General features: G+C 35.8%; 1 protein-coding gene and 1 long non-coding RNA gene across 4 annotated transcripts in view; one reads left to right on the top strand and one right to left on the bottom strand.

The window, feature by feature from the left end:
• Positions 1-4,709, top strand: part of LOC145294137 (uncharacterized) — a 90,731-nt gene extending 86,022 nt beyond the window's left edge. Inside the window, exon 2 of the long non-coding RNA XR_013869827.1 lies at positions 4,494-4,709. This is a non-coding gene — a long non-coding RNA (uncharacterized LOC145294137). The remainder of the gene's footprint in view (positions 1-4,493) is intronic.
• The window catches only part of LOC145294135 (nesprin-1-like), a 1,091,614-nt gene that overhangs the window by 866,444 nt on the left and 200,126 nt on the right, over positions 1-25,044 (bottom strand). For all 3 annotated transcript variants that reach the window (XM_080141241.1, XM_080141242.1, XM_080141243.1), the window contains exons 5-7: positions 4,479-4,562; positions 2,315-2,407; positions 1,333-1,454 (exon numbers count right to left, since the gene is read on the bottom strand). In XM_080141241.1, coding sequence (XP_079997367.1) covers positions 1,333-1,454; positions 2,315-2,407; positions 4,479-4,562 — 299 coding nt within the window. The remainder of the gene's footprint in view (positions 1-1,332; positions 1,455-2,314; positions 2,408-4,478; positions 4,563-25,044) is intronic.

The following is a 25,044-nucleotide window of genomic DNA, read 5'->3' as shown; positions in this document are numbered from 1 at the left end:
TCAAGCGATTTTCATAAAATAGGTCTGGAGTGATTTTTGATAGTTTCATTTGTTGCATTGAATTTTTGTTCTCCTGGAAAAGAATCAGCCACCCTTTTTTACTTATAAATACTGGAAACATGGCCTAGTGGATATAAGAGATATTGAATTCTTCTGAAATTTCCGAGTTCAATCCCCGATAAAGGAATTTAAGATAATACATAACCATATTGTGTGTCACTAAGAAGGTTAAACATAACTAATACACGACATTAAAAAAAAAAAAAAATGGAAAAGGTGGGTTGAATAAGAAAATTAATTTTGAAAGTTTGTAAAATTGTATAACTACGATAAAAACCCTATGAAGAATATAGCAACCATGAAGAAGCTAACAATGAAAATGATGCTACAGTCATAAACCTTGATACCATTTCATTCGACGGAAATTAATCTAAATGATGTTGTTTGATAACACAACAACCAATCAAACGATAGAACATAATTTCTACCAAACCTTTTAAGGATATCATCTGGAGATGGTTAAGGGTTCAGCAGAGCAAACAGATATTTCAGACAGCTATAAAAAAACAAAAACAAAAAAAAAAAAACCTATAGATTCTCTCCTGCCACCTATTGACTAGACATCCTAAGCTCGCCTATCCTTCAACTGAAGAACTATCAAGAAAGAACTATCGTTCACTATTGTAGTAGTAGTTCTAGCAAATCATAGATAACGTTGATAGATTTATGTCTATTTATGTATATTTAAACTGTCGTTACAACTCTACTTTCAACCGAGTCGTTGTTTGTTTCGTTCACCACACTCTTTTCTTCTACCTCTTCTTTTACACACGTCCGTTCGCTTTAGTGACTAAAAATCGTCTGTCCTTCCGCTTTCCTTTCCTCGTTATTTATGGAACCAGGGTACGAGATTCTCCGAGATTCCACGGGACTTTTTTCCACATAAAAGCCTGCGGGCGCCATCTTGATTTTCAATTTGTGCTCTGCAGGCAAAAACGCACAGCCGCTTTAATGGTAAGCCACTTCTTTCTCCACAATCGCCCTGCCTTCCATAATGATAACAGTCTCAAGTCCAAAGAACAAGACACTGCTGCATCAAAACAGATACTACACTTTATTCTTTGATTAATGAAAGAAATTTTTGTGAACAGAGGCTATTTTTATTTTTGCTTCAATCCAGAGTGCCCCTTTTGGGGGAGTTGGACTTTACCCATATAAAACCTGATCTTGTATCTAACTCTGTACTTGTGGGTAGAAAAGTAAATAGAAAAAGTCACAAGAAAGGAAATAATTCTGTAAACGCTTTTCTAAAATTCTAACAGCTGCTCATACTTTGTAATGGCATTTGCTGTCCAAGTTAACATTGCTTTCTTAACTCCTTCTCTCGGCAGTTTCTTCTGGGACGTTTCTTCTGTCGCATCACTGCTCTGGTTCTGAACTGTCATTCTTTCGATCTAGGGTAATGGAAATTGAAAAAAAAAATTTAATTATATTGAAAAATTTGTGAGACATTTTTTTGAAATGTTAACATATTTTTTTTTAAATTCATCTGATTAAGTCACACGACGAAATGAGATTCAGCTATTCTTGTAATAAGATTATTTAAAAAAAAATTTAAATTTGTAAAGATACAGATTAGTTAACACATGATAATTTGTAAACAAAAAAACAATCCATAATTTATATAAAACTCATTAGAATGAAATTCTCAATAACTAGCCAATTTTTAACATTTATAATATTTTTTTATTTCGGACTTTTCTTAAAAAAGAAAAAAAACTGTTGTCTTGACAACCTTTAATGGATGAGATGGTTGTCTAGTGATTAACGACATGGACTGACTACCTGGGTGTCCAAATTTCGAATATAGTTCGTTTCACTTAAGATGTTGGCAACTTTCACATAGTCCCTTCCATATTCCCCGATGTCTTTCTAGAAAGAATTCTGACTAGAAAAATATCAGGGAAACCAATGCCACCAATAGAATGCTTCGGATTTATATGATGATTATGTCTACCAATAAATCTGGACAGATTGTGGCAGCCATTACAAGTTGATTGTCGAGAATACAAATTTTAAAAACGAAAAAGTGTTAAATAAAAAATGTTTAATAAAAAATATCATAAATATTAAAACTTGTCTGGTTAGGTAGAGAATTTCATTCTAATGCGTTTGATATAAATTATGTGTTGTTTATTTTTTAGGGTGTGGCGTACGAGTTATCAGGTGTTAACTATCCTGTATTTTTACTAACAAATTTGTTCATTTTATTTTCTTTGAACCTTTTAATAAAAACAGATTTAAAATAGTTTACCTGTAAATACAAGATTATTGTCCAAATAAGGCCAAGAACAATGGAAGATTTGCCGTCAGCTATGTCAAAAGGATTGATGTTGACTAATTTGATCTGGAATGAAAATTCAAAATATAAAAATAAATTGAATAAATATGCGATATTTAGAACAAGTTTTTCCCCTTTCTTCAAACTAACCCGACTAAGGCTATGACAAGAGAATATTCAAATCATTGTTTGGACTCTCTCGAGTATATTTCTGACACGGTTAATCAATCGAGAACCACATCACTCTATCTAAAAACATATAAGAGATTAACTGATATATACTCGAGAGTCAAAATAATGAAAAGAATATTCTCTTGTCATAGCCCTACTAATCACATATATCTGACTGGCTCTCCATCTTAACATGGTCGTTATAACTTTGATGCATTACCCGTCAGGCGTCCTCATTATAGGTCATATCTATCGTTCCCAATATATTTAAGCATGGCTTTTTTTTTTACTGGTCGAAACTGTTGTTAGATGGAAGAATACCATATAGGTAAGTTTTCATTCCTGTTAACATTTGTAAATTTTTATATTTCAAAATTATCAAATGAAGATTTTATTATTGAAAACTTTAGTAGTAGTAGTAGTAGTAGTAGTAGATTTCCCAGATATTATGTAAGTTGTTGCATTTACTTTTACAACAGCCAGGCATTTCTCTATAAATTGTTTGCCCTGACAATACATGTTTATTTCGATTTCAGAATCTCACAGAAAAGTTTCACAAGTTAAAAGTGCCCTTCGCCAAAAAGAATACATTTTTTTTCTATAGTTTTAAGCAAAGGATGTTATTTTTTTAAATCCAAATTTATTTATATTTTCATTTAGTAATCCTCATTGAAGCAGATCTCGAAGACTTGGATTGGATTTTAATTTTTTTTTTAGCCACTGGCAATAAATTAAAAAAAAATAAATTTACTGTTACACACGGAATAATATTTTTCTTGTCTTCCTTCCAGATTAACTTTAAGCAATTTAATTTTCATGGTTCCATACTAGGTAGATAAAGCTAAGAGAAATGTTTTGAAAGCAGAAGCTTCAAAAATAGATGCAACAACAACTTTGCCAGCACCCTCGAAATGCATCACTGGATTGCCACGAATAACAGGGACGTGTTCAGGGTGATAAAAACAAAGTTTCCGGCCACGATTATGATCTTTGGCATAGTTTCAATTGAGGCCCACATTATGACACCTCACATCTTCAAACGCGGCTTGAAAGTCAACACCAAAGTATACCTGGATGTGCTAAAGAGCTGCAATCAGGTGGTCACTAGCAGACCCTGGGTGTAGCAGCAGGACTTGGCACTGGACCACAAGTCCAAAGAAACCCAGTCTTGACTTCAGAAGGAGTGCTGCGACTTTGTACTCTTCTCTCACTATCCCCTCCTACTCTGACCTGAACCTCCTAGACTACTTCATTTGATCATACATCGAGAACATCACCAACATGACCTCTCACAACACCAAAGCCAGTCTGATCACTGCCATCCACCAAGTATTTGCAGAGTTTCCAACAGCACTTGTGGAAAAAGCACGCTTCCAGATCCAGACCCATATCGAGTCGGTGATTGAGGCTGAAGACGGCTACATTTAATAGATTTCAGTTCGACTACATAATCAAGTTACTGGAATTGATTTTTTCAATAAAGTTTTAAAATAAATCTTGTGTTGTTTTCTTAGGGTGACACTTATCGTTACACCCTCTGTGTGTGTGTGTGTGTATATATATATATATATATATATATTGTTACTAGTGATGGGACGATTCCAATATTTTTCTGATACATTTACTGATTTCGATTCTTTTTAAATTTTTAAGAATTTAATTGTTTTTTGTGGGTGGGGGGATTACCATAAAAAAAGCATGCAACATACACATATATTTTTGAAAAAATAAATAGATTTTAGTTTTACTGGTTGTTTAAAATCAATAAAAATTGAACATTTTATCATCCGTTCCAACAATAGAAAATCAAGTTTTAAACTAAAAACAAAATAAAAATAATTGAAGGGATCGTTTGGGGCATCGGAAAAAATGCACAAATTTTTCCGATATTTGATACAGATACACTAAAAAGTTCAGATTTTTTAAATTTCCGATTTCGATTAATCGTCTCAACATTAATTGTTACCTTTCTTTTTTCCAGAAACTGTAGTGCCGTTGATATGTTGCTGACGAAATGTACTCTCTTCATTTTGGGCCCTTTTTCCATTCGCTGCAAAACAAAAACAACACATTATTATGAAGAGGCTAAACTTTATATGAATAAACATTCGCTTCTGATGTTCTTCCCTTTTGTGGACTCAAGAAAACAGACTTTTTTGCTTTAGAACTAAATATAAAATCCTAATATCATTTTGAATCTTACTTTTTTTTTTATTCCAATACTACTAATCTATTAACAATTTTTAATCATATTTTAATCCGTCTTTTAAATTAATATTACTAAAAAAATATTTTTAATATTTCTTTTTTATTATTTTTTTCCAGATTCCGTGTTATCTACTCAAAACTCTTTTTCCCAAATTTCCGTCTCACACGTCATCTTGTTTAAGCGAGCAATATATATATATACAATAGAGAAATTGGAAATACGCATTTTTTTTTTTTTAGCATTCATCATTTTGGAAAATGAGTTTGTAGGTTTTAAAATATGAATAGAATCACAGAAGATAGGAACTCGTGATTTCTGTAAAATCTATAATAGTGTAGTGATCAGTAATTCCCATTATTTAACAAGAAGATCGCATGCACGGCAAGCAAGAAGGCAGAACTGCTTGCCTGGCGATTCTCCTTTAACCCCACCTTAGACCCAACAAACAATTCCCTCCAAATTTCCCTACATGGACTAAAACCACACGATGTCAAAAATCACCCCTTCTCATGTCCGTGATATCATAAAATCTTAAACACCTCAAAGGCATGTGGGCCTGACTTCATTCCTGCTATACTAATTAAGAAATGCTTAGCTGAACTAGCCCTTGTACTTTCCAAGCTCTACAATAAATGGATTGCTGAAACTTGCTTTCCTAATAGCTAGAAGATGGCCTCTGTGGGACCAGCATACAAGAAGTCTGGTGAAGATCTGGCTCTCTCTCTCTCTATCAGTCTCCTCTCGCTCTTCACTAAAATCTTAATTATTAATTAATTAGTCCACCACCTCGCAAAAGCAAATCTTCTCTCTGACAAACAGTATGGATTCAGCCAATATCGTTCTATTGCAGATATTTTAACACTCATCTTTGAACGCATTTACCATGTACTGGATAAGGTGAGTGAAGCCAGGGCTGTAGCTCTTGATATATGCAAAGCCTTTGACAAAGTCTGGCACGAAGGGCTGCTAATGAAAATTAAATTATATGGTATAACTAGACATATCTATATAAATCCGTATTTCTGTCTGTTTGTTTGTTCACAATTTGATTAATAGATAAAAAAGGTCCACTACTTTAATCTTTCATTTATTTCTATACTAGCATGGGTGCCCGGCGTTGTCCGGGTGTTTTGAGGTGTATGCTGAGCAAAAAAACTGTCAATTTTTTTAACTTTGACCCCTATTATGACCGCTTAAAATTTATTGTTTAGGGCTCAAATAAAGTTATTAAGTTAGATCCATGTCCAAGGAACCTATATCTAAAATTTCACGTGTTTAGACCCAAAATTGTAGGAGGAGTTTGGTAGAGTTCACAAAGGTCAAATCGTTGAACTTTGACCCCTTAGTCACCAAATTTCTGTCCGAAAACCAATCACATCGATTTTTCCAAATCTCAGTACCTTGTATATCAAATTTCGAATCTGTAGGCTTAAAATTGACAGAGTTATTGCGTAGGGAAATGTACACAGACAGACACACACACACACGTTCATATATATATATATATATATATATATAGTATGTTCTTGCAATATATACAATTAAGAGGCCACCTCATTTACATATTGCATTAAATAAAATTGATTTTACTAAATAGCGGTATGTTAGTTAATGTTTCTAACGAAAGAATTGTTTTAAGTGTTCTATTTAAAATTGTTATCATTAAAATCTAAATAACAATTGATAATATATTTAATTTAATTTATTTGGAATAATTTCTGACATCAAATTTTTTTAAAGACGTATAGTTATCTCCCTCTAGAATCGTCGAAACAAACTAAAATAATTCCGTGTAGATAGAAATGTTGTTTTTTTTTTTAAATATAAAACACACACACACACACACATACACACACACACACACACACACAAATAAACTGAAAAAATTTCATTTGTTTGCTTTTAATATTCTTGAAACGGCTATACAGAAACTTTGACCTTTTCGAATTCAAACTTCAGCCACACTTTTAGAAACAAAAAAGCCTCCCCCCCACCCGACTCCAAAAAAGTAAATCGAGAAAAAACCCTCCCCCTAAAAAGAAGTAAATCGAAAATTTCCTTTATTTACGGAAAAAAAAAAAAAAAACACATGACGCACGCGTTTAGTTTTTTTTTTTTTTTTTCGGTCGTTCAAACACTCGCTGCTATTTTTATTGAAATAGAATTTGTTTTGATTTAGTTTTTATTTATTTATTTTTAAAGGACCCCCTCCCCTAAAAAGAAGCAAAATCTTTTGAACGCACGGACAAAAAAGTGCTCAATATCAGGAGAATAGTTCCTTCTCTTTGTATCCCTTCTGTCGAAATAGAGTATTTTTTTTTGTTTTTGTTTTTTTTGACGATTAAAGTTACATGTTTTTATTCGTTTTTTTTATTTTTGAAATTGTTGCCCATGATTTTTTTTTTTTACATTTTCACCCCAAACAAGACACATTGCCACTTTGGTGTAGGGGGCTACTATCAGGGGCAGCAACTACTGGGATAATATGTAGGGATTTGGGCAGCAAGATGTCGGTTCACATTACACTTGAACTTCTGCATGTCAGTACAGTTGGGGAAGCAGGGACCTGAAATGGAATTCCAAAGTCTAGTGAATGGTATATACGCTCAGAGATTACAGTTAGGATGTCTGCTGTGGAACAGCCTTGTCTAAATCCATATTGTTTGTCAGTCACAAGTTTAGCATCTCTACGGTGATGGTTAATTAAGGTCTCAAATATTTTGGCAAAAAGTGGGAGGAGGCTAATGAGGTGATAATTAAATGGGTCAGTTCTTTCGCCAGAATTCTTGAATACTGGTACCACAGAAGCAGTTTTCCAACAGCTCGGAAAGCAACATTCATTAAGGCATTTGTTGTAGAGCTTGGAGAGCACTGGAGCTACTTCGGCTGAGCACTTTTTTAATAGCACAGCTGGGATGAGATCAGGTCCACATGCTTTTGATGTGTCAAAGTTTTTTATGATAGCATGCACCTGAGCAGTGGTGATTTTCAGATTGTCTAGCATGGCGTCTGTCCGCATAGGAACGTCAGGTAGGGGGTGGTTGGAAGGGTATAGTGTGGAGTTGGATGCAAACCGACTGGCAAGCATGTTAGCCTTCTCGGTTGCTGAGCAAACAACCTCGTGATTGTTGGTTAGTGGGGGAATTGTTGATTGCCCATTATTTACTACACTGTTGTAGATTTTCCAGAAGTCACGAGTTCCTAGTTTTTGTGCTTCGATGCGTTTTTTAGTGGTTTCCGTAAATTCTCTCTTAGCTGTCGCTATTTCTTTCTTAACGTTACTTCTAGCTTCTATATATTTCTGTCTGTTTGAACTGGACTTATGTTGGTTAAATCTGCGGTATGCATACTGCCTTTGAGCAATGGCAGTTGCGCAAGTCGAAGTAAACCATTGGGGAGAGTGGGGCTTGCTATAAAATTGCGCTTCGATTGCATTTTTGAACGATTCAGTGGTCTCGTTTGTGCACTGTTCAGCAGGAAGAGAAAAAATATTTCCCCATGGGGCATCTCTGATAAGATCTCTGATAAGATCTCTGATGGCGGGAGTGGGGAAAACGGTGTTCTTTGCCCTAGACAAGAAACAAGATCTACCACTGGATGTTTCTGTCGAATCACTGTGATAGTGTCTCTGATGAAAATGATTAATATTCTTAGGCGTGGTCAAACGGAACTTCATGTCAACCCGGGTAATGCTGGATACCCATGCTAGTACTCAATATAATTAGATCCTTCTTAGGAAATAGGACCATCCAGGTTGTCATTGATGAATGCACATCCAAACAGCATAACATTAATGCGGGAGTGCCTCAGGAGTCGATACTTGGACAACTATTATTCCTGATATTCATAAACGACCTCTCTGATAATATTGTATCCGAGATGGGTATATTTGCTGATGACACAACACTGTATGACATGCATAAGGGACGAACGGATATACATAAATCGAAAACAATGGCTGAATCGTTAGAAAATGATCTCCAGATCGTCGTCGAATGGGGTCACAAACGGGCGGTAACATTTAATGTTAGTAAGTCTAAGCTGCTCTCCTTTAACAATTACAAGACGCTTCTCCAACCACCGATGTCCATGACAAATAACACCCTATCTGAAAATTCTTACAAACTTCTTCGGCTTAACATCCATGGGCAATATGGACTGGAAAACATACATTGAGGACATTGCAAAGGCTGCTGCAAAGAAGGTGGGTTCTCTCTAATGTGCTAGAAAACTACGCACACCTGAGAGTATCCTGTACCTCTACAAGGCCACCATTCACCCATGCATAGAGTAGTGTTGCCACATCTGGGCTGGTGCATCTACCACTAGTGGAGAGACTAGTGGATAGGGTCCAAGATAAAGTTTTCAATAGAATAGCTCCCACTTTGTCAACTCAGCTGCAATTCTTTCCCATTTGTGTTGCATCTGCACCTGTTTTACAGTGTTAGTGTTCTGATGAACTCGTTGCACTTGTGCCCCCTCGACGTACATATCCCGACAAACCCGCTTAGCAACAAAAGCACATCCTTTCACTGTTGAGGTCCCTAAATCCCAGAAAACTTTCTACTTTAATAGTTTCTCCACTGACTATACTGATATGCAGAAGTTTAAATGTAATGTAAACCAACATCTTGTTAATCTTTCCTAGGCATGGTACCAAATAGTAACCCTTATATCCAAGCGGCGATTGTTAGGAGTGAACGAACAAAATGTTAAGTGTAGAAGTAAGAAACAATTTGTAGTTGTGACTCATCAAAACCATTGAAAGCAGTTGAATAATAAAAGATTTCATGAAACAAACATAAAAGTTAGCCATGCATGTTGTCGATATGGATCAGTTGGTTTGCAAAGAAACCGAAGATGTCAAAATAGACAAAGTTCACCGAAACACATAATGAAACTTTTCTTACTATTTCCGTTTCTTTATCTTTTATTGTTAAACATTCAAACAATCGTGTTCAATTTTCATTGGCTCTGACTAGTTCGTTTCTATACTAAAGAGATCAACAAAACGTATCATCTGGAAACAAGCATATATATATATATATATATATATAAAGAGCAAGTAGTTAATAAAACATGTTAAAAAACACTTTGAAAAAGAGTTAAAAACATATTTAATTTTAAAAAGAAAACACTAAATAAGTGGATAGTCCTTAATCCGCGGAGTTTCGAAGGAATACTTTCCTTCTCATCAGAGGGTAGGATTTAGCAAAATGCGGAATCGGATTTTGCTTGCAAAAGTATTAAATGAAATTACAAGTAAGTTATAGATCTTACTTGAAAACAAAAAGTGAAGCAGAGGGAATAGGGTGAATAAAAAAAATAATTTCACGTGAATGGACAATCTGGTGAAGGGTAAAACATCCAATGACGGTAAAATCCAAAGATGCAGAATCCAAGAAAGTTGGTTAAATTTCCATTCGCACAAGTAAAATCCAAGAGAATCGCGTAATTGGAAGATGATCCAACGAAATCCAAAATGCAGAAATCCGTGGAATAATTCACAAATAGGTACAAGGAAAAGGGAAAGAATTCCAATATATTATTAAAAGAAAGATAAAATGTGCGTAAAAAAAGGAATCAAAGAAATATACAGCTAGACTGTCGAGGCAAGGCTGAATTCTATTTTAATTATTTCTAATTCTATTATATATATATATATATATATATATATATATATATATATATATATATATGGGGGGTACAAAATTAATACATTGCAATTATGAGGGAAAGACAAATTTTTTGATATTCATGATTAAAAAAATAAATAAATTAGGAGGCCAGCTATGACCGGTTTCGCCCTCACTCTTCTAGAGCTGGATCGAGGGATTTATTTTATTGTTAAAAAGCGAGAGTTTAAAGGGGCAAATATTTGTTCAAAATACGTTTAAAATAAAGCGTGTTAACGGGAAGAAACTGGCAGAGGAACGCTATATATTTAAAATAAACCTACGTATGAGAAATGTACAATGATAATCTCACCTAGAGGCCAATCACGTTCAAACCTAAAAAAACATTTTTTCTGTTTACAAAGAGAGGCTCTCTAAGATTTTCAGATGAAAATCGGAATGAGCACAACTGGTAAATGAGTCAATGTTCGTAATACAAGGATTTTTAAGCAGATGATCTGCCATTGAAGACCCGGATGTGTTACTCAGAACGTCCATTGGTAAATAAGTCCCATTCCTGATTCCTCTAGGTATGTGTTGTCGGACTCGACTATCCAATCTTAACGTCGTTCGCTCCACGTAGTCGGCACTGCAACTACATTTGAATTGATGAATTACATTATTGTTAGGGTGTGGGAGCGAGAATAGAACGTCTTTTCAAGATATATGTTTAAGCTTTGATTCTAGCCAATGCCACCCAAACCATTTTTCTTTTATACTTTTGAAATCGCTACTATATTATTTTTTTTATTTATTTATTTTTTAAATTTTTTTTTATTACATTTTCACCCGAAACAAGGCACATTGCCACTTTGGTGTAGGGGGCTACTATCAGGGGCAACAACTACTGGGGTACTATGTAGGGATTTGGGCAGCAAGATGTTGGTTCACGTTGCACTTGAACCTCTGCATGTCAGTATAGTTGGGGAAGCAGGGGCCTGGAATGGAATTCCAAAGTCTAGCTGTTCTGGGGAAGAAACTACTGGAGTAGAAAGATCTTTTACATCTAGGGATCTCTACAGCGTTGGGGGTGGGATTTTGTAGCCTGTCAGGTCTGTCGAGGGTGTTCACGTTGTGGGGGCACAAGTGCTTGCAGTTCGTCAGAGCATTCACCATTAAAATACTTGTAGAACAGGCAGAGGGATGCAACATTTCGTCGATGGGACAGAGGCTGAAGCTTAGATGCCAGTTCAGGGCCTATCAGATTTGCGACTCTCTTTTGAACCTTGTCAAGGAGCGAGAGACTAGTAGCCGATGCACCAGCCCAAATATGACAGCAATACTCCATACATGGGCAAATGGTTGCCTTATAGAGGTACAGGATACTTTCGGGTGTTAGTAGTTTTCTAGCACGTTAGAGAGAACACACCTTCCTTGCAGCGGCCCTGGCAATGCCCTCGATGTAATTGTTCCAACTCATGTTTCCTGTGAACGTTAGGCCAAGGTGCTTGAAAGACGTACTCTCAGATAAAGAGTGGTTGGCCCTTGCTATAGGTGGTAGAGAAGGTTTCTTGTAATTATTGAATGAAACTAGTTTAGTCTTGGCGGCATTGAACGTGACCATCCATATTGGATCCAATATAATAAGGAATTGGCTCTATAATAATAATGATAATAATAAATATCAAATCTGCATAAATTAAAATATCATATTTAAGCGTATACTGTGCTCGAAAAACATCAGACACCCTGCTAATATATATTTTTTTTATTACATTTTCACCTCAAACAAGGCACATTGGTACTTTGATGAAAAGGGCTACTATCAGAGACATAAGTTGCAGGAATACTATGTAGGGAGTTGAGCAGCAAGATGTCTGTTGACAGTACACTTGAACTTTTGCATGTCAATACAGTTGGGAAAGCAGAATCCCGGAAGGGCATTACAAAGTCCAGCAGTTCTAGAGAAGAAACTATTAGAGTAGAAAGCTTTCTTACATCTAGGGATCTCAACTGTGTAGGGGTGGGACTTTGCTGCTTGTAAAACAGGCAGAGGAATGAAACGTTTCGTCGATGGGACAGACTGAAGCTTGACAGTTCAGGACCTATCAGGTTGGCGACTCTTTTGAACCCTGTCCAGGATTGAGAGACTAGTAGCAGATGCACCAACCCAAATGTGACAACAGTACTCCATACATGGGCGAATGGTGGCCTTATAGAGATACAGGATACTTTTAGGCGTAAGTAGCTTTCTAGCACTGGAGAGAGAGAGCCCACCTTCTTTGCAGCAGCCTTGGCAATGCTCTCGATGTGTCTGTTCTTTGTGAACGTTAAGCTGAGGAGTTTAAACAAAATACTTTCAGGTAATTTATCTTTAGTCATAGATATTAGTCCTTGAGAAGGTTTCTTGTAATTATTAAAGGAAACAAGCTTAGTCTTGGCAGTGTTGAACGTCATCCATTTTTGACCACATTCCACTACAAATCAGAGGTTTTCCTCTAGAGATAACGCAATTGGCTTGGATATTTGTTCATTAGTTTTCCCCTTGTGCTTGCTATAGAGCATTGTATTGTCATCAGATATACCCATCTCAGAGACAATTTTATCAGGGAGGTCATTTATGAATATCAGGAATAATAAAGGTCCAAGGATCGATTCCTAGAAGTAAACCCGCATTTATATCATATTGTTGGACGTATGACCTCCAGGACAACCTGAATTCTTCTCTTATTTAATTATGTTAAGCATTCGTCCAGTAATACCATAGGATCTGATTTCCATGAGAAGACCATCGTGCCATATACTGTCAAAAGCCATACCTATATCTGGGGCTATTGCCCTCCGCTCCTCTGCTTTATCCAGTGCATGGTATATACGTTCAGAGATTACAGTTAGAATATTTGCAATAAAGCAGACTTGCCTAAATCCGTATTGGCAGTCAGACAGAAATTTAACAATTGTAAGATGGTAAATTAAAATTCAAAGATGGCGTAACTAAAAGAAAACACATTTGCAACTTCTATTCTGATTTTCAGATTTTGTAATCATATGCCCTTATTCTTTTAAAGTTTACGAGTTCCTTCTCTTTTGCTGAGTAAGGGTAGAATAAAAATGACATAATTACATGAATGATTCTGTGCTACGAAACAGGTGCTGTCAAGAATTGAACATTTTAACATAGTAAAAGAAATGAACAACACCTTGAAATTGTGTGTGTGAGAGTTCCTTTCACATAGGTTCAGCTGTTTCAGAAACTATCTTTTGCAAATTTCAGGCAAAGGTAATTTATATGTCTGGCAGTGTTCTTAGATATGTTTTGTACAGAAATTCATCCAATAAGTATCAAAAATCGAAAAAATCTGATCTTAAAAATAGTCTTTTCTCTCTTTTAGATAAAAAAAATTTTTTTTACAGGGGAATATTTTACATTACACCGGTGAAGGGAAATAATAAAATCTCAAATCATTTTTATCTTAACCCCCCCCCTCCCCAGATATATTGTCATCTGAAGATATAGCTCAATGGTAGAGCATTCGACTACAAATCGAATGATCCCTTATTCAAGCCCGTGTGTACCTCACCATTTTATTTTAATTTTTTCTTATTGAGTTCAGATAAAAGAAGAGATATCATTTTAAATCGCTGCAAATCATTTCTTCATTCGCATATTTTAAAACTAAACATTAAGCAGAAGTGACTTTTGCAAAGTATTCATTGGCAAGCCCAAATATTAACTCACGTGATATTGTAAACAAACACGGATGGAATTTGATGAACAGCATTATATTTTTACTTTTTTTTTTCGAATTAGTCCGCCGGACAAATTATTCTCTCATAATATATAATATTCAATAGAGGATTGATTCTATAATAATACATACGCAATCTGCATGAATTAAAATATCATGTTAGATCGTATTGTACGACCGGGCAACGCCGGGCGTCCAGCTAGTACCAATATATAAGTGGAGGTGAAAAAAAAAAAAACCTAAATCTATAAATTTTGAAAGTTTCACACAATTAAAAAAATACAAAATGGTTAACACATTTTTAGAAAAAAAAATTGTTTTTCAAATCAATAAATCCAATGATCAAAAAGATAAAAAAAAAAAAAATTGTTAAACATTTGGTTTAATTATTAATTTGAATTTTTTTCAATCTTGTATGAAATCTTTCACTTGACTATAATAATGTTCCTAATATTGAGCATATTTTATTATCGTATTAGAATTTAATATAAAATAATTATTTTATCATATTTAAAAAAAAATATGCATACAATAATCCAGGCAAGGTTTATATTCACAGGATAAAAATCCAGAGAATCTTTACATAATAGAGCTCAATAACAAATACAGCTATTTATATATAATAGAGCTCAATGTTAAATACAGCTTCTTTTTTTTTTTTTTTACTCATCTTCACTCCTAACAAGGCATATCACCACTTGGACGTAAGGGGCTAGTAATTGGGACCATGTCTAAGAAAGACAAACAAGATGTTGGTTTACATTACATTTAAACTTCTGCATATCAGTCAGGGAAGCAGGTAGCTGGAAGGGAATTCCAAAGTCTAGCTGTTCGAGGGAAGAAGCTATTAGAAAGCCTTCTGGCATTTAAGGACCTCAACCGTGAAGGGGTGTGATTTTGTTGCTAAGCGGGTTTGTCGGGATGTGTACGTTGAGAGGGCACAAGTGCAACAAGTTCATCTGAGCACATTTTATTAAAATATTTGTAAAACAGGCACAGCAATGCAATGTTGTGGCGATGGGACAGGGGTTGGAGCTTCGTTGACAAAGTGGTACAGCTATTTATATATAATAGGAACTTGGTTTTTACAAACATACTATGGCTACACGCTTAGATACGTTTCAATCGTAGCTTTAATGAGACCAAAAATAAGTGTTCGTTTTCTGTGGTTTTTTTTTTTCTTCAATATGAAAACAGAACAAACATTTATTTTGGGTTTGAGGAAATCGAGCTTATCAATGAATTTAACTTTGAATGCTGAAAAGGAATAGAAATTCAGTTGAAAGAAATGCAAAACAAAGTTATTTTTATATCATAATCCACACAGAAGCACGAGAAAACCTTTTCAAAATGGCGATGCATAAATTAACGCGTTGCACATTTCAGTAACCATAGTTTGAGGTTAAAAAACAATATTGATATAGTTTCCAGAAGACTACACTAATTCAATGTGAACGGTTGAATATCTTAAAAGGGCAAACCAGCGCGCGGCATTGTGCTATATGATTAAACCAGCAGACCGAATTTATTTGGATAAACAAATTCTTTTCAATATTATCTAGCATTTAGATTAGAGAGCGAAGCTTCGGGAGTATTCCCGTACAAATGTTATGGCGGGCAAAGAAGAAATCGTTGTGATGAGTTAGTTTTAGAGTTGGGGTTAGAAAGGTGGGTGAAATTATAGTGGATGCAAAAAAGAATGGGAATAAGGAGAAAAGCAAAGACTGCAGTTTGACTACCGGTGCTAGGGACTCATCCCTCTCCATATACGATATGGGGGATTAGTTATTAGGAGCCTACATTTGTTTTTTACTAATAATGACCCCCCTCCTCACCCGTTATCAAGGCGAAAAGCTACTCTAGGATACATCTCCGAAATATATAGATGTATCAGTTCAATGATGAAGAATATTATGAGAGGATTAAAAGTGATGAATGGAATGAACGAAACTTGATTACTTATGGGAGCAGTTTACGACAAGTACTTGTTGATATGTAATTTGAAGATGATTAGGTTGTCTGCAGGGAAGCAGTTCCATTGTAATGTGTTCCGCAGATTAAATGTTCTTAGAAATAAATTCGTTATGTTTTCTGACTGAATCTTAAGTATGAGCTCAGCGCAAAAATAACGAAATAAAGAAACCTTCAGAGTTCTACTGAAACTATCACTTCTGGGACTCCAACAGGTTTTTGTCTCTCGCTTCAATCGGAAGCTTTGGATGTCAGTAGCATTGGGTCTGAATTATGTATGATAGGTGAGAGGTAAATGGAGCTATTACATAGGACGAAACAGCGTTAGTTTCACGCGGGGGGGGGGGCGCTCTTAACACAGGAAGTTTATAAGTGACCGAGAAAAATAATGTATACAGTACTGAACAAAACACTTTGGCTAACGTAAATTATAATAAATTTGGAATCAATTATCTGAACTGCATTATAGAGACATTTGCTGAACAGCATGATTAACATCTACCTTACATACTGGTATGTGTTGTACAGTTTTTAGAAATTGTGTTCCAAACTAACTTATCTCTGGCCAGGTCTTTATACTTCTTTATTTCAACTCCGTTCTTATCACTTCCTGCAATGTTTTTCTTGATCTTTCACTGCCAACAGACCCTGCTATCACAATTGTTTTACATTTATTAACCCAAGAGCTCCCATGCATTTTTTTAAAAGTGACCAAAGCAACAAAGTCTCTTGTTCTGCACACATCTCTCTAAACTGCCCAGATTTAGTCCTGAGCTCATCAAATCTAAGCCAATCTTTAAAACCACTGTAGTAAATAATGGGCAATCAACAATTCCCCGACTATCAAAACTGCTTCTGTGGTACCAGTTTTCAAGAATTCTGGTGAAAGAATTGACACGTTAAATTATCGCCCTATTAGCCTCCTCCTGCTTTTCGACAAAATATTCGAGACAATAATTAACCAAGCTCTAGCCCATCACCTTACAGATGCAAAACTTCTGACCGACCATCAATATGAATTTAGGCAAGCCCGTTCCACAGCAGATATCCTAACTGTAGTCTCTGAACGTATATACTATTCACTGAACCAAGCAGGGGAGGGTAGAGCAGTAGCTCTAAATATATCTAAGGCTTTTGACAGGGTATGGCATGAGGGTTTTCTCAGGAAAATCTGATTATATGGTATCACTGGAAGAATACATAACGTAATTAAATATGATATGTGGGAGTACCTCAGGGATCTATCCTTGGACCTCTATTATTCCTGATATTCGTAAATGACCTCCCTGATAAAATTGAGATGGGCATATTTGTTAATGATACCACACTCTATAACAGGCACGAGGGGAAAACAAATGAACACATATCTAAGGAAATGGCAAAAACACTAGAGGAAGATCTCCAATCTAAAGTGGAATGCGGACAAAAATGGATGGCCACATTCAATGTTGCCAAGACTAAACTGGTTTCCTTCAATAATTACAAGAGACCTTTTCTACCACCAATAGCAATGACCAAAAATGCATTACCTGAAAATACTTCTTTTAAACTCCCCGGTCTAACGTTTACAGGGAATATGACTTAGAACAGATACATTGAGAGCTTTGCCAAGGCTGCTACAAAGAAGGTGGCCTCTCTCTACCGTGCTAGAAAGCTACTCACGCCTGAAAGTATCCTGTATCTCTATAAAGCCACCTTTCGCCCATGTATGGAGTATTGTTGTCACATTTGGGCTGGTGCATCTGCTACTTGTCTCACTCCTGGACAGGGTTCAAAAGAGAGTCGCCAACGTGATAGGTCCTGAACTGTCATCTAAGCTTCAGCCTCTGTCCCATCGACGAGATGTTGTATCTCTCTACATGTTCTATAAATGTTTTAATCGTGAATGCTCTGATGAACTACAAGCCCTTGTACCCCCTCGACGTAAATAATACCCCCCACAAACAGCTAAATCTCACCCCTTCACAGTAGATATCTCTAGGTGTAAGAAGGCCTTCTACTACAATAGTTTCTTCCACAAAACTGCTAGACTTTGGAACTCCCTTCCCGGATCCTGTTTTCCCAACTGTACTGACATGCAGAAGTGTAATGTGAACATCCTGTTGCCCACTACCCTTCATAATACCCCTGCAACTTATGTCCTCGGTTGTAGCTCCATACTTTGCCTTGTTTGGGGTGAAAATGGAATTTAAAAAAAGCTGGTGCGATTGCAAGAGTTAAAAGTGAATACATACACATTATATATATTTTTTTTACACAGTGATCACCACTTATCAAGGCCCAGAAGCCACTCAGGGATAAGGGTTATTGCAAGTACATTACGTTAGTGTGAGATTTGATGGAGTGTTTACTTAAGGGGGCGGTTCATTAGGAATTTGTTAACATTAGACTTGAAGACATCCAAGTTGTAGTCCGGAGGGAAGCAGGCAGACGGAACAGAGTTCCACAGGCGTGCAGTTCTAAGAAAGAAGCTTTGTTCATGAAATCCGCGTTTTGATTTAGGCACAGATATAGAGTGGGGGAAATTTTTCACAGTGGATTCAGCTAGACGGGTGTTTTTCGTGAAAGATTGGCGAGGGGGGACCAGGGATTGGAGTTCAGACGAGCACCTGCCATGAAAATAACGATAAAACAAGGATAGGCTCGCAACGTCTCTTCTGTGGGGGAGGGGTTGCAGGGTAGAGAAAAGGGCATCCCCCACTAAGCCACAAAGTCTATTTTGTACTCTGTCAAGGCATGATAGGCTGTTTTTGGCAGCTCCTGCCCAGATATGGCAACAGTATTCCATCCTTGGACGTACTTGGCTTTTATATAGATAGAGAATTGCATCAGTAGTGAGATATCTTCTGGAGTGGTAGAAGGATCCCACCATCTTTCCAGTGACCTTGGCAACAGACTTGATGTACGTGTTCCATTTCAGATCAGGAGTAAAGGTCAAACCCAGAAGCTTATCAAAACACGGGGCCTCACCCAGACGAGAGCCATCCATCACAATTGATGCCAGCTGGGGATATATACATACACACACACTTTAACTCTTAAATCATGTCTAATATTTCCCCAAAACTTCTGGCATTGATGGAGAGGAGACTAAAACTTGCTGCTATGGTTTCAAATGATCTGAAATAACAACAAGCGGAGATTTGATTCCAAATATTTCTCATATGTTATATCTCTATTCTTTTGGAAATAGGGTATGATTATGAATATCTTCAGTATCAAAGAATCCTTATACACTATAAAATTTACTTTATGCATGAAAACCAAAGAGGGAAGATATAACATATGAGAAATATTTGGAATCAAGTCTCCCCTTGTTATTTCAGATTATTTGAAACTATAGCAGCAAGTTTTAGTCTCCTCTCCATCAAGGTAGGTTCTGGGAAAATATCAGATATTTTGTAATTCATATGAAAAACTAGGAAAACAAATGACTATGATTGAAACATGGCTGTAAAAAAAGTGCTAAAAATAGGCTCTGCATCATCTCCATAATGTCACCTAGCCAATTACATAATTTAGGTCATTAACTCTCCAACGAGCCTTCATTTCTTAAATTCTGATCAATAGTTGCTGAGATTTGGAACTTATAAAATTGCAAAATAAGGTGGTATATATATATATATACACACACTGATAGCCAAATTGAATATTGAAATGCTCATATTTTTGGTTCTATGGGACAAAACTACATGAAAATTTGTAGGCTTTTTACTATTCTATGGTTAAAATTTTATGACAACTGGTAAAAAACCCCTAAATTTTCAAACCAATAAAATATGCCCAAATTTGCCTACATTTGTATATATATATATATATATATATATATATATATAGTCTCCTGCAGGCCATCTTCAGTTTTGTTGTTTCGGTTGTCTCCCCTGTAGCGTCACCAGGCCACTAATATAACTTCATATATATGTATAATGGTTTTATAAATTGGTTTCCTAGATGTAAATCCAATGAAACTCACATGATTATAAAATAGTGCTCAATGGAAGACAAAGCTGGTATATAGTCTGTTTATTATACAAACATGTATCTATACGTGCTTTAAGATTGCACTTGCTCATATCACTGCGTTTATATTTGCCCTCTTTCGCCGCCCCCATAACAGCAGAGTTACTATCTTTAAGAGCATATCTGAGAAAATTGACCACATCCTGTCTGTTCATCCTTCGGCTAACAATCACCTCTATGGAGACTTCAATATTCATAATGTGGAATGGTTAACCCACTCAAACATGACAGATGATGAGGGGAGGTTCTATCACGATTTCTTTATTGTTTATGACCTAACTCAGATTGTCTATGAATCCACCAGTCCTCCCGACACTGATGGTCAGTATGCAGGTCTCCTAGACCTTTTTCTCACAACTTACCCAGAGCTATGTTCATCTTCCGTTCTGTCCCCACTGGGATCTTCTGACCACTCGGTCCTCAGGTAAGATATAAACAAACTAATAAGTCCTCCAACATACCTCTCCATCCTACAGTATATCGATACTCTGTGGTTGACTGGGATAGCTTTCATAAATTTATATCATATCTAACTCTACGTTCAATGTTTAAAAACAAATTGTCCTCCATAGTATGAGACCTGGCAGAATGGTTAATTGTAGGTATAGACTGCTTCATACCCTCCAAATAATTCCAGCCTAACAGCCAGTCGTGATTCTCTCCAGAATGTGCTGCTGCCACTGCACACAGAAATCACCATTTCCATTACTTCCAATATAATAGATATACTGAGACTAAAGTCGCTTTCAGAACTGCCAGTAACCACTGTAAAAGCTTAACACGAGAAAGTTCTTTGCTCAATCTGTCAAGTCCAATGTAGCTGAGTAGCAGCTTGGTTCTCACCAATTTTGGCAAATAACAAACAAGGTCCTGAACAGAAGCGTGTGTTCTATCCCAACCATCAATGAACCTGAGGTAATCTCGTCAGCATCAGACAAAGCCAAAGTCTTTGCCAAAAACTTTGCAGCTAATTCTACCCTATGCAATCAGGACCATCAACCCCACCCGAATTTCCTCTTGTGTCTGAAAACACGCTATGCGAGTGCTTGGAGTGTTTTTATTAGCCCTAAAAGACCCCTGGGGCACACCAAAAGTTATCACAAAGTATAAACAAACAAAATTATATAGAAATCAGTTAGTTACAACTTTCCAGAAAGTTTTATAAAAATCCAAGGCATCAAGTTTTTTATAATAAGCACAAAAATGTAAATTTTAACCCGAAAGGCACATCTGGGGGGCAACCAGAGTTTTCCATTCCGTTACATTTTTACTCATATCATGTTTAATGTTTGTGCAAAATTTCAAAAACTTCCAAGGTGTAAATATTGAGAAAATTACGGACAAAGCAACGGACGAACGAACGAAGGATGAATTTACAGGTGCACCCTCCTTTTGTTTAGGGGATCAAAAATGTTGTCATTCATCCCCAACAGTATTTCCCGCTTAAACTTGAATCGGTTAAGAAAAGCATTTAAACGCTTCCATGATACAAAAGAAGTCGGTCAAACAGTCATTCTTAGCTTGATTTTGGGATCGTCAGCATTTCTTATTACTTCCTTGCATGATTTGTATTTTTTATGAATTACGTACACACACACACACACTGGATTGATATATACACACTTTCGATATGCTCACATGTAAATTGAATAAACAAACAATGCCAATACACAATATCGAACTTCTGTCACCATATGCATTCACGGACGTTTGCTGGTTAAGAGATATTTTTGCTCCAGAGTTTTTTTTTCACCCCTTTTCAGAAACCTTATAGGAATATCTTATATTTATAGCTATATAAATATATACAATATATTATCACGTTATCACATCGGTTCCTGTCAGATCACCAAAGTGAAGTTGGTCATTCCTAAAATGAGTGACCATTTGGGAATTCCAAGTGTTGTACGTGCTCTCCGCATATTTCAGCAGAGTTTCTCTTTACAAGGGTGTCCATTGTCTCTTGGGACTGAACAAAAGCATTGCATTGCTATTTAAAGCCTTTCCTGTTTGTAATACCCATCCTTTTTTTATTTTTTTTATTTATTTCCTTCTCATATGTATGTTGACATTGATGTAATTGATACCAACAAGACTCAATACTAACCGTAATCTTCATGTCGATCATGTCAGAAGTTGATTAATTTTTTATATGAATGCATTTCTTCGAATTTTACAACGTCATTTCCTCTTTTGTAAAATTCGAAGAAATGCATTCATATAAAAAATTAATCAACTTCTGACAATCTGTTTATGAAACGAGGGCATACCCGAATTTCATTTAACTATTGACTACAGAGTGGAACGATAAAATTGTTCCCGTAGAAAAGATTACATGATTCCATTTCCGTTTTTTTTTTTTTTTGCAGACCATCTACTACTTGGCCAGTTGCGTACAAATCCCAAGAGCGAAAGAAGCCTTCTATTGTGTATGAAAGTGACACAATGTTCAATGAGCAAGATCGAAGATACGATGCTGTACAACTGATGCTCTCTACCGATCCAAGTTATGACAACAGGACCATTACCAGCACCCTCAAAATGCATTGCTGGATTGCCACAAATAACAGATGTGCCTAGAGTGATGAAAAAAAAATTTCCGGCCATGGTTATGGTATTTAATGTGGCTTCCAGTGAGGGCTACATCATGCCACCTCACCTCTTTGAAGTGTACCTGGATGTGCTGAAAAGTATGGTGATCTCCTGGTGCAATAAGGTGGCTGCTGGCAGCCCCTGGGTGTGGCAGCTGGACTCGATGCTGTCCCACAAGTTCAAAGAGACCCAGGCTTGGCTTCAGAAGGAATACTACGACATTGTACCCTTCTCTCACTCTCACCCCCTCCTCCTACCTGAACCTACTGGACTACTTTGTTTGGTCATATGTGGAGAACATCACCAACAGGACCTCCAACAACACTAAATCCAGCTTGATCACCGCCGTCCACCGAGCTCCTACTGGCGCTTGTGGAAAAGGCATGCTTCTATTTCTGAACCTGTATCGAGGTGGTGATTGAGGCTGAAGGCGGCAACATTGAATAGATGTCAAATTTACTACACAATCAAGTTACCCGAATTGATTTTTTTTTCCAAAAGTTTTAAAATAAAGTTGCAGTGTTGTTTTCTTTAGGGCGACAATTTTATCGTTCCACTCTGTATTTTTTTAGGTTAAAAATTCTGAGTTTATATTTTTAATACAATGCAAAGGAAAATAAAACAAAAACGTTTTATTGTTCTGCCATTGTGAACTCAGAATAAAGAGAATGTATATTTGCATTTCTTTATCCATTGAGACGAGAATAAAAGGCCAGCAGGTTTTAATTACAAATGAATACGACTACTACTACTACTACTGAAGCAACAGTGTGGAGGATTGGCGGTGAGAAGGGGAGGGGTAAGAATATTCTTTTCAATATCCATTAATCTAACGTTTTAATCTAAGATCATAAAATGTTTAATTAAAACAGTTTACAGATATTAATAATTGTGCATGACTAATAGCAAAATAACTGAAAGCTGCAAAAAAAAAAAATGTTGCTTGTTACTGTCATGGCCACCAAAGAAAAAGTGCACAACAATAAAAACTATAATAAATGGGTTTTAAATTTAATCATGAAATATGGATGAAAACATTTAAAATGACCAATTTTAATAAAAATTTGATTAAAAAATGTTAACACTTTTTCTTAAATTTTAATAAATTCATTAAATTGTAGACAGTATAATATCTTATCGAATATATGCCATTTTTTATTCAGGTAAGTTTTGTAAATTATGAAAAAAGAAAATTGATTTTTTATATATTTCTAGAAAACTAAATCCAGAGATTATCGATAGAAACATGAGCAATATTGATTGAAAAAAAATTTTGAAAGAAAAAAAATTTTGAAAGAAAAAAAAAAAAATCATGTAATCCATAAAACATGAGATCTTAAACAAATATTTAACCACAACTCAATCGAATAAGATTGGCAACATGGTTTCTATATCATTTCTATGTATGTGTATACTCTGGAACAAACATACCCCGACTTCGTATGCAACCACTGAACCTTACTGTTCTCCGTGTAAAACCTGCTCTCTTGCAGGTTTATGTATAGCTGTGACCAATGAGGAGTACTTAATGCAAATCAGACAATTCTTAAGCGTCGTACGTTATTACCTGCCATCCATTGTTTAAAAAATGAGATTGCCCAATTATTGAAGATTCAATAAAAAAAAAAAAAAAAAAATAGTTTTAAAAATTTCATTTGATGCTTTTTTTTTCTTTTGTCAAATGTAAAGTTTGAACCACAATACGCTTTTGAGAATGGATCAAAGTGTAGCATCTGTTTTGTCTAAAGACAATACAATAACATAGTGGGGTCTATGTACGTTCCAGGCGGTCATTAAATGCTTACAAGGGTTTTGGAGATAGACTGTCTCATAAAATAGATTCTGAAACTACATTAACCAAAGTATTAAGATAAGCAAGAACAAAGGTGAAACAATAATATCAAGGAGTGTATATTCTTGAATTTGCATATTCTTGAATTTGCATACTCACTAGAGTCAATATTGGGATGACTGTATTGTAACTAAGAGTAGAATAAATAGTGTAAGTTGGAGGATTACCAATGATCCCTATTTATCCCACACTTTTGATGGCCTTGTGCCTAATTGATCAAAATATCTATTTTATAAATTTTTACAAATAATTCAAAGTGTAGTATCTGTTCTGTCCAAAAAAAAACGGTACAATAACATCGTGGAGTTTGCCTTTTTGCCAGATGTCTATAGAATGCAAATATGTCACAAACTCCTACAAGGGTTTTGAAGATAAAGCCCCATAACCGAGATATATTCAGAAACTACATTAACTAGAGTATTTAGATGATCACGTTTCAGTTTGAACAAAACTGATACAATATACGACATAATCACATTGACTGAAAGAGTTCCACGAAGATAAACATGTTGGGAAACATTGTT

Source organism: Euprymna scolopes, chromosome 15 (assembly GCF_053919585.1).
Source record: "Euprymna scolopes isolate OS-2025 chromosome 15, ASM5391958v1, whole genome shotgun sequence".
Taxonomy (NCBI): Eukaryota; Metazoa; Mollusca; class Cephalopoda; order Sepiida; family Sepiolidae; genus Euprymna; species Euprymna scolopes.
Note: the sequence above shows the minus strand (reverse complement) of the source record. Positions and strands in the feature narration are given on the sequence as shown.